Source organism: Vicugna pacos, chromosome 15 (assembly GCF_048564905.1).
Source record: "Vicugna pacos chromosome 15, VicPac4, whole genome shotgun sequence".
NCBI lineage: Eukaryota > Metazoa > Chordata > Mammalia > Artiodactyla > Camelidae > Vicugna > Vicugna pacos.
The window spans coordinates 3834024-3849287 of NC_133001.1; the positions used below are offsets into that span (position 1 = coordinate 3834024).

General features: G+C 50.0%; 1 protein-coding gene and 1 pseudogene across 5 annotated transcripts in view; one reads left to right on the forward strand and one right to left on the reverse strand.

Annotated features, from left to right (window-relative positions):
- The first annotated feature begins 27 nt into the window (after positions 1-27).
- Positions 28-362, forward strand: LOC102545188 (transcription initiation factor TFIID subunit 13 pseudogene; annotated as a pseudogene).
- Positions 363-11621: 11259 nt separating this feature from the next.
- LOC116283566 (dynactin subunit 1-like) overlaps positions 11622-15264 on the reverse strand; it is a 28781-nt gene continuing 25138 nt past the window's right edge. For all 5 annotated transcript variants that reach the window (XM_072937494.1, XM_072937490.1, XM_072937492.1 and 2 more), the window contains 5 exons: positions 13703-13836; positions 13394-13586; positions 13058-13137; positions 12483-12572; positions 11622-12069 (listed from right to left, as the gene is read on the reverse strand). In XM_072937494.1, coding sequence (XP_072793595.1) covers positions 11932-12069; positions 12483-12572; positions 13058-13137; positions 13394-13586; positions 13703-13836 — 635 coding nt within the window. In that variant the 3' untranslated portion in view covers positions 11622-11931. The remainder of the gene's footprint in view (positions 12070-12482; positions 12573-13057; positions 13138-13393; positions 13587-13702; positions 13837-15264) is intronic.

Consider the following 15264-nt stretch of genomic DNA (forward strand, 5'->3'; position numbering starts at 1 on the left):
GAATAAAAATGCCCTTGAGAAGACAGGGAAGAAAACCCCACCCTTGAGGAAGAAAATGGAGGAGGTACAGAAGGTAGACCTGATAAAAGAAAGAGACTCTTACATTGTATGATGTATGGGTTTGGGGATGATCATAATCCTTGTACTGAGCCAGTGGATATTCCTGAGGACCTTGTCATAGTGTCCATCACTGGAATGACTCAAGGCAATGTAAATTGGAAGACAGGGTCAAGTGCGAATTGAAGATAGCAACTTCTTGATTTGAAAGGATCCAGGAAGTTTGCTACTAAGTCTTACTTACTATGAATGAAGAATTGAAACAAACTAGAAAAGCATTTGATGACAGCTCCTATGGATCTTGACATCTTTAATAATTTCTGAAGCTTCATTATTTTCTGGGACAACCATATATAGCAACTGAATATTTTCTACAGTAAAGTGCTGATATCTAACCATGTAAATAAAAGATGGAGAAACACAAGATTTTCATGTCTTTTGATTTTAGAATGATATTTTAAGTGCCTATCACATTTAAATTACTTATTACTTATTAGTAATTACTAAATTACTTATTAGGTTTTAATGACCACACAAAAGTTAAAGTATCTTGCAAACCACACAGGTCCTTTTGACTATCTGAAAGATGTATTACATGTCTTTGTGCCATTGTAGGCTGTACTAAAACTGCTTAACATGTGAAATCTAAATGTCACCTTGGACTGTATGATAGCTGAAACATGTGTTTCATGTATTCCCATTTCTAGACAACAGAAATCTAACAGATTATTAAAGACAGTGAACTAGTTTGTGTTTTCTTAAGTAAAAGATGATATAAGAATACAGTATTTTGTAAGAATGTTTATCTGTCTCAAAAGATAAATGGTTTCTCAATAAGGAAACACAGGCCTGAAAAAATATATTAGGCCAAATAGACTTAATTGATATTTATAAAGCATTCCATTCAAAAGCAGCAGAATACACATTCTTCTCAAGTGCACATGGAACATTCTCTAGGCTAGATCACATGCTGGGCCACAAAGCAAGCCTTGGTAAATTTAAGAAAACTGAAATCATATCAAGCATCTTTTCTGACCACAACGCTATGAAGCTAGAAATCAACTATAAGAAAAAAAAACTGCATTGACATAACATTGTAAACTGACTATAACTCAATAAAATAAAATTTAAAAAAAAGAAAAGGAAAGAAAAGAATGCAAAAAAACACAAACACATGAAGGCTAAATAATATGCTACTAAACAACCAATGGATCACTGAAGAAATCAAAGAGGAAATCTAAAAATACCTACAGACAAATGAAAATAAAAACACAATGATCCAAAACCTATGGGAGGCAGCAAAAGCAGTTCTAAGAGGAAGTTTATAGCAATACAATCCTACCTCAGGAAATAAGAAAAATCTCAAATCAACAATCTAACCTTACACGCAAAGCAACTAGAGAAGGAGGAACAATCAAAACCCAAAGTTAGTAGAAGAAAAGAAATGATAAAGATTCGAGCAGAAATAAATGAAATAGAGACTAAAAATAATTTTAAAAGATCAATGAAACTAAAAGCTGGCTCTTTGAAAAGATAAACAAAATTGATAAGCTTTTAGCCAGATTCATCAAGGGAAAAAGGGAGAGGGCCCAAATCAATAAAATCAAATGAAAAAAAAAAAAAAGAAGTTACAACTGACTGCACAGAAATACAAAAGATCATAAGAGGCTACTATAAACAACTTTACACCAATAAAATGGAAAGGCACAATCTCCCAAGACTGAACCTAGAAGAATTAGAAACTATGAAGAGATTAATTACCAGTGCTTCAACTGAATCAGTAATTCAAAAACTCCCAACAAACAAAGGTCCAGGACCAGATGGCGTCACAGGGGAACTCTACCAAACATTTAGAGAAGAGTTAATGCCCATCCTCTTGAAACTATTCCAAAAAATTGCAGAGGAAGGAACACTTCCAAACATATTCTATGAGACCACCATCACCCTGATTCCAAAACCAAAGATATCACAGAAAAAGAAAATTACAGGCCAGTACCACTTTGAACACAGATGCAAAAAGCCTCAACAAGACACTAGCAAATTGACTCCAATAATTCATTAAAAAGCTCACACACCATGATCACGTTGGGTTCACCCCAGGGATGCAAGGACTTTTCAATATCTGCAAGTCTATCAGTGGGATACAGCACAGTAACAAACTGATGCATAAAAACATATGATCATCTCAACAGGTGCAGAAAAAGCTTTTGATAAAATTCAACATCCACTTATGATAAAAACTCTCCAGAAAGTGGGCTTAGAGGGAATATACCTCAACATAATAGAGGCCATATATGACACACCCACAGCTAACATCATACTCAATGGTGAGAAGCTGAAAGCATTTCCTCTAAGACCAGGCACAAGACAAGGATGCCCACTCTCATCACTTTTGTTCAACATAGTTTTGGAAGTCCTAGCCACAGCAATCAGAGGAGAAAAAGAAATAAAATGGATCCAAATTGGAAAAGAAGTAAAACAGTCACTGTTTGCAGGTGACATGATCCTATACACAGAAAATCTTAAAGACACTGCCAGAGAACTACTAGGGCTCAGCAAGTAATTTGGTAGAGTTGCAGGATAAAAAATTAAGATACAGAAATCTGTTGAATTTCTATACATTAACAACAAAATATCAAAAGAGAAATTAAGGGAACAATCCCATTTACCATTGCATCAAAATGAATAAACTATTTAGGAATAAAACTACCTAAGGAGGCAAAAGACCTATAATCCAAAAATCATAAGGTGCTGATGAAAAAAACTGAAGATGACACAAGCAGATTGAAAGATATACCTACAGACTGGGAGAAAATATTTGCAAACCATGCTACTGACAAGGGCTTAGTTTCCAAAATATACAAATAGCTCATACAGCTTAATATCAAAAAAAAAAACCAAACAAACCAATCAAAACATAGGCAGAAGACCTAAATTGACATTTCTCCAAAGAAGACATACAAATGGCCAATAGGCACATGAAAAAGTGTTCAGTATCACTAATTATTAGAGAAATGCAAATCAAAACTACAATGAGATATCACTTCACAGTGGTCAGAATGGCCATCATTAAAAAGTCCACAAATGATAAATGCTGGAGACGGTGTGGAGAAAAGGGAACCCTCCTGCTGGTGGGAATGTAGTTTGGTGCAGCCATTATGAAGAACAGTATGGAGGTTCCTTAAGAAACTAGAGTTACCATATGATTCTGCAATCCTACTCTTGGGTATATAATCTGGAGGGAACTCTAATTCAAAAAGATATATGCACCCCAATGTTTACAGCATCACTATCTACAATACCCAAGACATGGAAGCAACCTAAATGTCTATCAATAAATGACTGGATAAAGAAGATGTGGTACGTATATACAATGGAATATTACTCAGCAATAAAAAAGAATGAAATAATGCCATTTGTAACAACATGGATGGAGCTAGAAATTATCATACTAAGTGAAGTCAGCAAGGACTGATATCACTTACATATAGAATCTAAAAAGTGATACAAAAGAACTTATTCACAAAACAGAAATAGACTCATAGACACAGAAATCAAACTTAGTGTTACCAAAGGGGAAGGTGGGGAGGGGTTGGTGGGGTGGGAAGGGCTAAATTAGGAGTTTGGGATTAACATTTATACAGCACTATGCAAAAAACAGATAACCAACAAGGACTACTGTCCAGCACAGCAAACTGTATTGAATGTCTTGTAATAACCTAGAATGGAAAAAGAATCTGAAAAATTGGCTGAATCACTTTGCTGTACACCTGAAACTAACACATTGTACATTAACTATACTTCAATTGAAAATGGTTAAAAAATAAAATATAATAAAATAAAAGCTTCGTGTCTTATACATACTATTTGTCATTGTAGGAGAACCCGTTTTTCCAGATCAGAGTAAAGATTCTAAAATAAATGCTTTCAGTAGTAGCTGGAATGGCATACTTAAAAAGCTGATGGTAGAGTAAGCACTCAGCAGAGTGTTTTATAACATATTTGTTAGTACTTGTTCATTGTGGGAAAGTGTACTTGACTAAAATCAAATACGGCTATGAAAACCACTTGCTCAACTTTCTGTAGCTCAGGATATACAGATTTTGTATATATTGCATTAAATTACTATTGCCTTTAAAGGACTGAAATTGCATTAAAGGGATCAACAAATGCCATTATTTGTGAAACTGAACATTTTGTGTGCTGCTTATAAACATTATCTATAAATCAGCACTTGGAAAAGTTCTACTTTCTTAATTTGTTAATACCAGGAATAAAATATGAAAAATTAAACAGAAAACAAATCACCCGGTGGCGGGGGGGCATCAATCTTTGAAACTCCCCAGTACTGAAATGACTGGGCAGTCTTTTTCTCAGCTTCCCCACTGCGTGTGAGCTGGTTTATGCCATCCGCCTTTGTTGTTGTGCAGCCAAGGGAAGCTCTACCATGTCATTAGCAAGATGGGAACAGTGGGATGTACCATGCTTGTGGCTGACTGTGAAGGGCCAGCAAGCCAGGGAGCAAGGACCTGTGATGTCTGAAAAATTCTCTCCACCTTTCAAATTCCTCAGTCTTTCAGTCATCTCATGACCCTCATGTCTCTTTGTAAAGTCCTATTTAGCCATTTCAGGGGACAAAAAGCCACTTCTTTCTCCACTAAGCCACTCTTTGAAAACGGACAGGCTGGCCTCAGTGCTTACAAATCCAGGCTCAGTGCTTACAAAGCCGTCTTTCCTGGTCACTGTTCTGTGCCCTTCCTCACCTCACCCAGGTCTGACCACAGCTCCATCGCCCTCCTGTGTGCTCACATCTCTTCCTGTGATAAAGGGGTCGTGTCGGTGGCACCTCCACTATTCTGTTTCTTGGAAAGTGCAGCCTCTTTGGCCAGTTCGGTGTGGCTTGAATGAAGGAAGTTCAAAGGGCTGCTCTAGGTTCGAGTCTAAGGAAGGGTTTATTTTCTTACAGCTCCATCCAGTTGCTGCATTTGAAGCAAAGCTTCGCTTGGTATTTGCCCCATATTTAATCTAAAGTCGAAACATTTTTAACCTGAATCTGTGGAGCAGAGGCTGAAAGCACTTCACTCTTGTTCAATACCCAATATCTTGTTCTTCCCTTACTGCCTGGGCTTCTCTCTGGCTCCTTTGCATAAACATCCTTTTCCAATCCTTTCAAATCTTCAGGATAAATTTGTTACATCACCATCACTTGTAAAGTTGGAGAGTCACCGCTTCAGCTATGTGACAGGCTTCCCAAAGGCGGCTTTGGCACCACCGCCTCAGCTGGCCCGGGCCTCTGGGGCCTCTGGGAGACGGTTCTGAGCAGGCCTGAGACTTGTCCCACTGAAGGGGGTGGAGCTGGGGTGCTGATACCCCGACTCCCTGTTGGTGCTGGCCGAGACCTGCGCCCAGGGGCAGCACCTCCCCGGGAGCAGGCCAGGGAAGACTTCGGGTGAGGGCAGGGGCGCACAGGACACCTTTGGCTTTTATGTGAAGAACGAATGAGAGGATATGGGCGGGGCCGTGTACACAGACCCCCTTCCCTCTTCTCAGGCCTGGTTCTGTCCCCGAGGTCTCACTCCCCGTCAGTCCCTAGGGAGCCTTTCCTAACGGCCTGTTAGAAACAACACCGCCTCGTATGCTATGCCCCTCCCCTGCTGGTTTTGCTTTACAGCACTTACCACTCCCTCATGCATTATGTGTGTGGGTTTTTCTTGCCTGAATCATTTCAGTGCGGGAAGAGACAGCACACAAATGTTTAACGCATCAGGCAGTCGTGAGCGCAGAGGAGGAAGGGTTGGGAACGTCGTCCGGGGAGGGGCTGCTCCTGTATGCGGCAGCCTGTGTGTGGCGGGGGTCCTCTTCCACAAGATGTCACGGAGTGGACAGAAACCTTTAGGAAATGAGGGAGTGAGAAAGCTTTCCAGGCAAAGGAGGCAGCAGGTACAAAGGTCCTGAGGTGGAAGCACGTTTGGTGTATCTGAGCCCAACACTGTGGGAGCACAGGCCTTGAAGGGGAGAGGAGGCAGGTGAGGCCAGGCAGGTGGCAGGGAATCTGACAGATGGTTTGGTCTCGGTAAGGACTTGGGATTTTACTCTGCGAATTAGTCAGGATTAGAAAAAAAAGAAAGAAAGAAAAGAAGCAAGCTGCCCTCCGGCCACGTGCCGCCCACGGCCAGGCCCTTCTGCACACAAAGCTGGGGAGCGCGCGCCTTCTCTGGTGACGGGCTTGCTCCGTCTGCTTCACTCCCCCTCTGCAGCCCTCTTCTTGCAGGGTCACAGCAGGACATCTTCAAGGTAACCTTTTCCATACAGACACTAAAAGGAGAGTCTCCACGATCGCTCGCAACAAAGTGCTGGGAAACCAGTGTTCTCAACCCTCCTCCGCGCTGCGCTCTGTGTTCTCAGGACGATAACGTGGTACACCTGAACTGCTGGCTCACTGAGAATGAAATGTAAGGCACATGCATATAAAGCATATATTGGTGCAGTGATTTAGAATATGGAAGCCAAGAGACAACTATCTGTACTACATTACCTTTTTCCTGAATCTTACCCAAGTACACATATTGTAAAACAAATCATTTATAAGACAATCAGGGAAACTTGAACACTGGACATTCGATGCATTATTTTTTTAGGTGCAGCAATGGTACTGTAGTTTTCTTAAGAGCACTGCCTTTTAGGGATACTGAAATACTTTTGGATGAAATGACCAGACGATGCCTCGGAATTGTTTCAAAATAATCTAGGGGGAGAGGAGTGAAGAGACAAATAGATGAAACAAGATTGGTCACGAAACAATGAAAATGGGCACATGGAGATTCACTACTCTCTATGCCAAGATTTCCTACAATAAAAAGTCACACACCACAGGGTGGGACACATATCTACTCTGACACCGGTTACTCCAGCGAGATGAGTCCAGGTCTCACCCTCAAACTGCCCAGCCTTCTAGGGAGAAATGGAGGACAGACACTGCAGGCCACCCTTCTGAGGACCTCGGCAATAGGGGCCCTGCCCCCGAGAGCAGCACTGTGCCAGCTGGCGCGTGGCAGGGATGGAGGGAGGCTGGGCGAATGGATGTGCTTCTCAGTACACAGAGGAGGAGAGAGCTACATGGGGCATAGCGCCTGCAGGGAGGCAGGGGAGACCGCACACCCTCAGATCCCACGTTCTCCAGGGGTTCTGGGCCCACCTGGCAGCGCTCGAGGGGTTCAGTGCTATGAAGCTTGCCTAGGGGAGCACACGTGCTTCTGGCTTGCTGGGAGCCTGCAAGCTGAGCAGGGCGGAACTGGCTCTGGGGCCTCGCACGTTCCCTGGGATCAGCCAGCAGAGACTCGGGTCTCTGTATTGCCCCGACTCCCGCTTCCCACCACGGGACTGCCCAGAAAACGGGAACTCAGCCGGTAAATTCAAACTGGGGCAAGGGGCCAGCGCCATGAATGGGTGACTCCTCCCCAGCCTCGGCTGCTAAGAGTAGGAGGAAACAGCACCTGGCTGGAAGAAACCACCACGGCAGCCACCCACGGAAACAAGCCCCAAACTGGGGCGCTGAGGGACGCCTGTCCTGTGAGGCCTGAGTGATGATGATTTGTGTCCCAAGTGTTTGTCTTGGGAATGCGGCTGCTTGTTTTTCATTTCCTTTTCCTTGTGCTCAGTATCAGCCTCTCCCAAGCATCACTTTTTATTCAGTGCCTGAATCAAACATGCTGTCTCATTCTGTCTTTCTCTGAAGATGACCTGAGCGGAAAATACCGCCCGCGGAAGGTGCTGTTGGCCTCACGTGACAGACACAGAAGCTGAGTTTGAGAAGTTAAACAGCCTCCCCAAGCTCACACAGCTTATCAGTGCAAGAGCTGAGATATGAGCCTTATTCTTACTTCACAAAGCTGCCTCCACGTTGGGGAAGGTGATGTTGGCCCTGAGAATCTGCCCAAGAACTCCCAAGAGAGGGGAGGGGCTACCAGGAGACAGAACTGCCCTTGCAGCTACCAGCCAGCTCTCATAGCACAACTGGCAGTGCTGGGTTTAGACGGACTGAGGAACCCATCCTTGATACAGAGTACCTCACGAGGCCTCTCTCCCCACCATCACATCCGGTCTCAGCTTCCAGAAATCTCTTGGGCCCCATGAGCAGCTCCCATTATCATCTACAGGCCACGTCTGCTCCCCCTCCACCCCCCAGCCCAGCCCGGCCACGGAGCTCTCACCACTGAGCAGCGGGACCCAGTGGTACACGTGTGTTGCTCTCTCCACTCTCCACCACGACCCAGTCTCTGTTCCCTGTATTCCAACACAGGGAACTCTGGCCAGCTCACCAGGCATTTCAGAATCATGTCACTTTCTGAACTCAGCCCACTGGACCTCAGAGCTACACCAGGAGCTGCTGACCACCTCCCCCGAATCTCTCTTCCTCGGCCCTGTGACACCTCCTCCGGGGGCCTCTGCTCCAGGGGACGATCCCTGGGGCTGCGGGTTCTTCAGCTCTGAGAACTGCCCAGAGCCCCGCCCTCCTCCTGCCCTGTGCTCTCTCCCCAGGGGACCTGCAGCCTCACCCGACCCCCTCGACCACGCCCTGCAGGCCAGTGCCGTTCTGTTCACCGCACGGCTTCAGGGCTTGGGTGACGTGCCACGCCGCAGGGCATGGGGTCTGGCTTTTCTGGTGTCAAGTGATATAATCCCGGCAGGTGAAGGGAGCCAGAACCCGACAGGGCGAACGTGGAGCAATGACGGACGGGAGACAAAACAGAGAGAAGGTGAATTCGCTCTCTGTCCCTCCAGCAACCCCAGCGTGGTGCTTCTGTGGCGTCTACCCAAGACACCACACGGGGGCAAGCGGCTAGTTGTGTGTACACCACCTCCCTGAGACAAAGCTTGTGTTTTCCTCCCCCTCCCTGCCTCGCTTCCCTCACCCTCACTGCTCTGGGGTTGTATCTACCAATAAAGCGCCAACACTTCAGCTGTGTTTTCTAAGAAACCTGAGTTAAGGCAGAACTAAACTATGCCTTCAGCCACCACGGACACACTTCCCGCTCACGCCCCAAACTTCATCTCCACCCCAGACTCTCCGCCGAGCCCTCGCCCAGAGGGTCCACCTGCTGACGGACAGCTCTGCTCGGCCATTCCCCCATGTGCCTCAGACTCATCTCTAAACTGAAGCTCACAGGGCCCCTTCCTGAACATGGGGCCTTCTCCCAGGTTTGGGGGGAGGCAGACATGAAAGACACCCCGAAGGTGCTGCCAGTCTGGCTGAAGTGGGAGACAGATGGGTTAACTAACAATTACAATGGAGCGGGACGCTTACTAGTGTAAAGCAATGCAGCATGAGCGTGTGCTGAGGAGGAGAGAGCCTGCCGTGCACCAGGCTCACGTGTGCGATCTCATTTGGCCTTTACAGCGGCCCTGTAAGGTACTGTTCCTCCCGTTTTTCAGCTGAGAAAGCAGACCGGAGACCAGAAACCTTGCCAAGGTCAGAGTGCACCTAAATCTAAGCACACCAGAAAAAAAAATTTAAAAAGGTTCATATTCTTTGCTGCCCCAGAACAGGAGCACCTAGTAGGTCACAGGGATTACAGATTTCCTAAGGCAGCAATGCTTGAGCTTAATAAATGAACACGATGTCAGCTAAGGTGGGGTGGGGGGGCAGGGGCAGGGAGGTAGAGTAGAGGGAAGGAGGTAACTGGCATTCTGAGCAATGGGAAGAGGCCTGAGCCATCGCAGGGTGGCAGAGAAGCTGCAGGGGCCACTGAGGCTGGACCGTGAGGCACGAGAGAGGCTGAGGGGCAGGCAGGACCCAGGGCACGGGTGGCCTCATGGGCCAGTCCAGTGAGTCTGAATTTTAGATTCTAGACACTTAAAGGAATCCTTTCAGGATTTTGTTTCATTTTAAATTCTAGTTGGAAGAACCACTTTAGGATTTAAAGCAGAGAATGACATGGCCCAGTCTGCATTCTGGAAAGGTCCCTCTGACATCAATGAGCACTGGCTGAGAGAGGCAACGGAGGCAGGGGGACCAGTTTAAAAACTGCTGAAGTACCCAGAGCAAGAAATTATACACAAAGTTAGCAGTGGAGGGAGTGGGAAAAAGTGAACGGGTATGAGAGACGGTAATGAAGGACAAACTGAGCAGGACTGGGTAATAAATTGGCTAAGGAGAGTGAAGAAGCCGTCAGATACTCAGGTTTGTGGCTTGTCGCACACAGGACGTGAGAGATGACTTCCCTTTTAGACCTGCTGACTTTGAGATACATACTGACATGCAACTGAATAAATGAGTTTTGCATTCAGGGAGTAAGTGGTGAGAAAGTGCTCTCAAGGGACAAGAAAGCCCTGTCCTCTCCCCACGCCTCCGGGAGGTGCACAGTCTCGGCCCTTGTTTTCTCACCCACCGAGGGGAAGGCAGGTCAGCAGCGTGGGCAGAAAGAACAGGACCACCACGCACTCCCGGGAGAGAACAGCGCGCTGTGTGATTTCCTCGGCGCTAGCAGAGCCCGGTTTGGAGACAGATTCTCTGATACCAAGACACAGCCCCCCTTCCCAGCCAGTTCCGGGAGAATTAAGTCCTCACACCCTAAGATACCCCTCACGTGTAATGAGTTATGTCCTGCACGTCTACGTAAACCCCCTGACAGTATCAAGGAAGGTCACACAAATCCTCTTTTCTTGGAACCCTCCCTGAAGAAGGCCAAGGCACAGAGCAGGTATCAAGCACCGTAATTCACCGACCTTCCCGGAGCGGGCTCCGCCTGGGAACCGTGCCCAGCACTGCCTGTGCCCTGGGCCCCCAACCTGGAGCCTCCCTGTCCCGTCTGCTCCTTTCCCTCCAGAGAGGAAGCCCACAAGCCGAGGCCCTGACCCAGCTGGAGCTGCTCCGAAGCACGAAGGGTCTTTTCCTCCAACTGGATCAGAGACCGCCGGCGGCCTGGACAGGGTCTCCCCAAGAGAGGGATAAAACAGCGTGTCAAGGAGCCAGCCCACTGCACTAACCGGGTCAGGGTGCTGCTCACTGGCCTCAAATGTACAAGTGATTCCAGCAGATCTGGGCCAATGCCCAAAAGGCTGTGAGTTTTTTCAAAGGGGCTCCTCAGGTGACACTCATTTGTAGGGGGACTTGGGAGCAGCGTTTGTAACTTCTCTTTGCTCTTACTCATCTGTAATGTTCTCTCTGAGAGGTCCCGGGTCTTACGGGGAGACCGTGGCCAGCGCATCAGAAAGCTGGCTGGAGAGGTGATCGTACCAATAGCCCAGCTCCAAATGCTGGCTTGAAGGCCAGTGGAAGGTCCAGGAAGCAGAGGCAGGCCTGGCGGAGGCTACACACTCCTGAAACCTCCTACCTCCGTAAATGAACTCAGGTGCCGAGCGCCCGGTCTAGCCCCTGCCCCCTTGCTCAGAGAAACTTACTGCATGTGAATTTGAGGGACACAGCATTCCACGGATCACTGCCTTCCCGTCTGGCACAGCCAAGCCTCCTCGCATCCCCTGTCCTCCACTCCTGCTCCGAGTCCAATGGCCCATGACCCACTCCCAACACCACAAAGAAAGCACTGAAGCAGAGGAGGCCTCGATCAAGGCGTGAAGTCCTTTATTAGGGGGACCTCACACAACCTTTGTGGTGGGGTCTCAGCCTGCCCCCCACGGCCCCTGAGGCTCCTCAGGAAGGAGGAAGCAGCTAAACAGCGGGTTTTGGCAGAGGCCGGGGAATGGAAATAGGGGAACCCACGTCAAGGGGCCGGGGCGGGACACTGACAGGTGGGGTGAGGCTGACCGGGGCAGGAAGAGCTCTCCACACCTGGGGGCTGGCCGAGGGGGCTGTGCGGCAGGCAGAGCGGCCCCAGGAGGGCTGAGGGGAGAAGGGGACCGCGGGGCAAGGAGCACTTAGGAGATGAGGCGACTGTGAAGCTGGTGTAGCTGCTCCTGGGTGAGCACCAGCCGGTGCCGCTGCCCAAGGCCAGCCGCGCACGAGAAGGTCACTTTGCCCACGTACACAGTGTCGTCCTGCTGCTCCTCCTTGGCCTGGGGGTTGGGGGAGGAAGAGGCCCCAGGTCAGGGGCTCACTTGTGCCGTGTGCCCCTGACACGGTCCTGAGCACTGAGACCGAGGCAGCCTCTCAGGACCTGAGGCTTTGAGGCTCCTCGGTTATGACAACCACGTTTTTTTCCAAATCAGAACTGGGCTACACAGCCTGACAAGGGAGTTTTCAGCCCATCCTGATATTGAAAGTCATAGAAGATGTTTGTGAAAATGTTGGAATCTTTGGAAGCCTTGCAAGCACTCTTAAGTTGCTTCCAAGTAAGGCTGGGCGAGGTAACTCAGATGTGCAGTTGTTGGACCTGAGACCCCAGGGGCCTCTTCAAATTCTGGGGAGAGGGGAAGGACCCACCTGAGCCCTCCATACTGCCCACCCTCCTCCCCGCGCTCCCCCTTACCCTGAGGAAGGCTGATGAGGGGAAGGTGGCAAAGTCAGTGGGGACCGTGGCTCCGGGGCGCTGAGATACGGTCTCCTTAAGGACCTCATCCTGGTGGAGGAGGGGAAGAGGCTTCATTCAGGGGACCCGACCGGCTAGCCCAGTGTGGTTTCACAGGAACACTCAGACCAAGGAAGCAGGGACCCACTCCTCTTCATCACCACACTTTTGCTCTCAACTCCAACCCCACCGCTACCCAACATCCTTACTTTACGGATCCTTCAAGGCCCAACTCAGGCTCTGCAGCTTCTGGGAAGCCACCCCGACCATCCTACCCCGCAGTGACCTCAGCTCCGACAGAAGCGGCACCTGAACCACACGCTCAACCTGTCTTGCTGATGAGAATCTGTACCGAGAGTGAGCTCCCAAGGCAGGAACCCCGCCTTCCCTGCCACCCCTCCCCAGCGGGCCGTCGAGCACAGGGCTGGGCTCCAGGAACCCCGGCACCTCCTGTGGGAGTGAGTGTGCCCAGGGCCCCTCAGCGAGCGCTCTGAAATGAGCACCGCAGGGTGAGAAAGGGCGGGGTCCAAACTGACCTTGAGCTTCTCGACGGTGTCACTTAGGGCCTTGAGCTGAGCCACCTGCTCCAGGAGCTGGGCCGATGGGCTTTTGGCAGCTGTGGGGAGAGCAGGCTAGTGAGGCCACCAAGGCCCAGGCAGGCAGCCGAGCTGGGCTAAGGGTCAAGAGTGCAAATGCTGGACCCTCCAACGGGGCAGACACGGAAGAGAGCAGGTGAGCCGAGCAAACTGAACACAGAGGCCACGGAGCAGTGCTGGAGGAGCCTCCCGGCGTGAGAACTGCCCGGGCAGGGACTACATCTCTGGGGCAAGGCGGGGATCTGTGGTTCATCCCAGGAGCTGGCAGGTCCATACCAGGGCTGGCGCGGGTGATGTCCACCACACGGGTGTGCGTGCTCAGCTGATTCAACGTCTCCAGCAGCTGGGTGGTCTTGCGGTACAGCGCTCCAGAGGCTAGCTCACTGCCAGGGCCCTCGTGGGGTGGGAGGGAGAGCTTCGCCGCATGCAGAGGGGGCAGGGCTGCTAAGGACGCCTTCATCTGGGCTCCCTGTGAAGGAGGGGACGAGGCAAGAGGGGTGGCGGTGAGAGGGGCAGGCCCTGCCCCCTGTCATCAGTGAGGCAGCTATACGCCACCTCGACCCGTCCTCCCCAGGACCCGCTCACCTTGAGGACGCTGTTCTCGCGCTGCAGCTGGGAGATGTGCAGTCTCATGGCAGAGATCTGCTGAAGCAGCAGCGGCGAGTCCTTCACCAGCCCTGGGCCTGGCGCAGACGCCGGAGCCTGTCCGGGGGCACCGCCTTTGGGGACCACAGCAAATGTCATCAGCTCAGGTGGAGAGGGCTGAAGACGGCCTCCACCCGCAATCATCCCCTCCTACCTCCAGTCCTGATTGCTCCCAAGGGGCAAGTCTCACCCTGCGCCCCCAGCCCCGACTCCCACCAGCCCTGTTCACCCCCAGCCAGGATGGGTCTCTACCTCGCTGCTGCTCTTCTGTGCTCAGGACAGCCCACGGGGAGCAGGAAAAGAGCAGAGAGGAATTAGATGATCTGGGGGTGAGGGGGACACACCAGAGGAATCCCGGGCGTGCGGGAAAACCCTTCTCCTGATCACCACACCTTCTCTAGCAAGACCCTGCCTCTCTCGGGGGAAAGAGCGTGTGAAAGACAGAAAGGGGAGCGAGGCCACGAGACGGGGTGCGAGGAAGAGTGGCCGCAGGAGTGTGCGCTGGAGGAAGCACGTGGGGCATGAGGCCGTTCCTGCCTCATACTCCATCTCCAAGAAAGGCAGACGGAAAGCTCCCGAGACCCTCGGTGCTCCCTAGCGGCAAAACTTACGTTGAAGATGCAGACACATTCCCTGTCCCTCAGGTCCCCCACTGCTCTGAGGCAAAAGTCACCATTTTTTTTTTGGTGGGAAGTTTCATAGATTAAGAACCAATATTTGTTTAAAGAACTCATGCTACAACAACACTATGTGGTAATTCTGGAGACTCCTCTCCCAAGGAACATGGACACATCTGCACCATGAAGACTGTACAGTCAAGAAGACACTTGGTGGCCTCCGGTATCAAGCAGCACCAGTGATGGGGCCTCCGAGTGAGGACCAGACCCTAGGTGAGGCCAGCTGACAGGAGAGGCCCAGCAGGGGGATCTAGAGATCCTGAGGGCTTAATTCCACTACAATGAGTTTGTCTGCTGGAGGTGAGGAGGGCAAGCAAGAAGCGGAAGACAGAACAAAAGCAAACTACACAGTAGATGGGAACGAGGATGGCGATGACCGTGACCTTGGTCAGGAAGCTGGGGAGATGAGGCCTGGAGGCCAGAAAAACTCCAAGTAAGGAGCCTTGGCCACACAAAGAGACCAGGCAAAGGTCAGAACACAAGCCCCAGGTGACACTGGGCGAATTCAGCAACGGAAGGGACAACCACACCACAGGGTGAAGCCACGTGGACTCAGCGGGGAAAACGTAATGGCCACGCACAGGAGGAACGAGGGGCGAGCACCGGGCCCTGCTGGGCGCCACGGCCACGAGCCCTGCCTGCTGCAGGCCGGTGGCCCTCGTAAGTCACGGCTGGGACAGAAAGGCCAGACCGCAGAACCAGAAGGGACATCTACCAGCGTCTAACTGATGCTGTAACTCTGAGCTTCACAGACAACTCGGTGATGGCTCACTGCCCCCACTTGGTCAGACAACGCCACACATCTCAGGAGAAGTAAGTACTTGG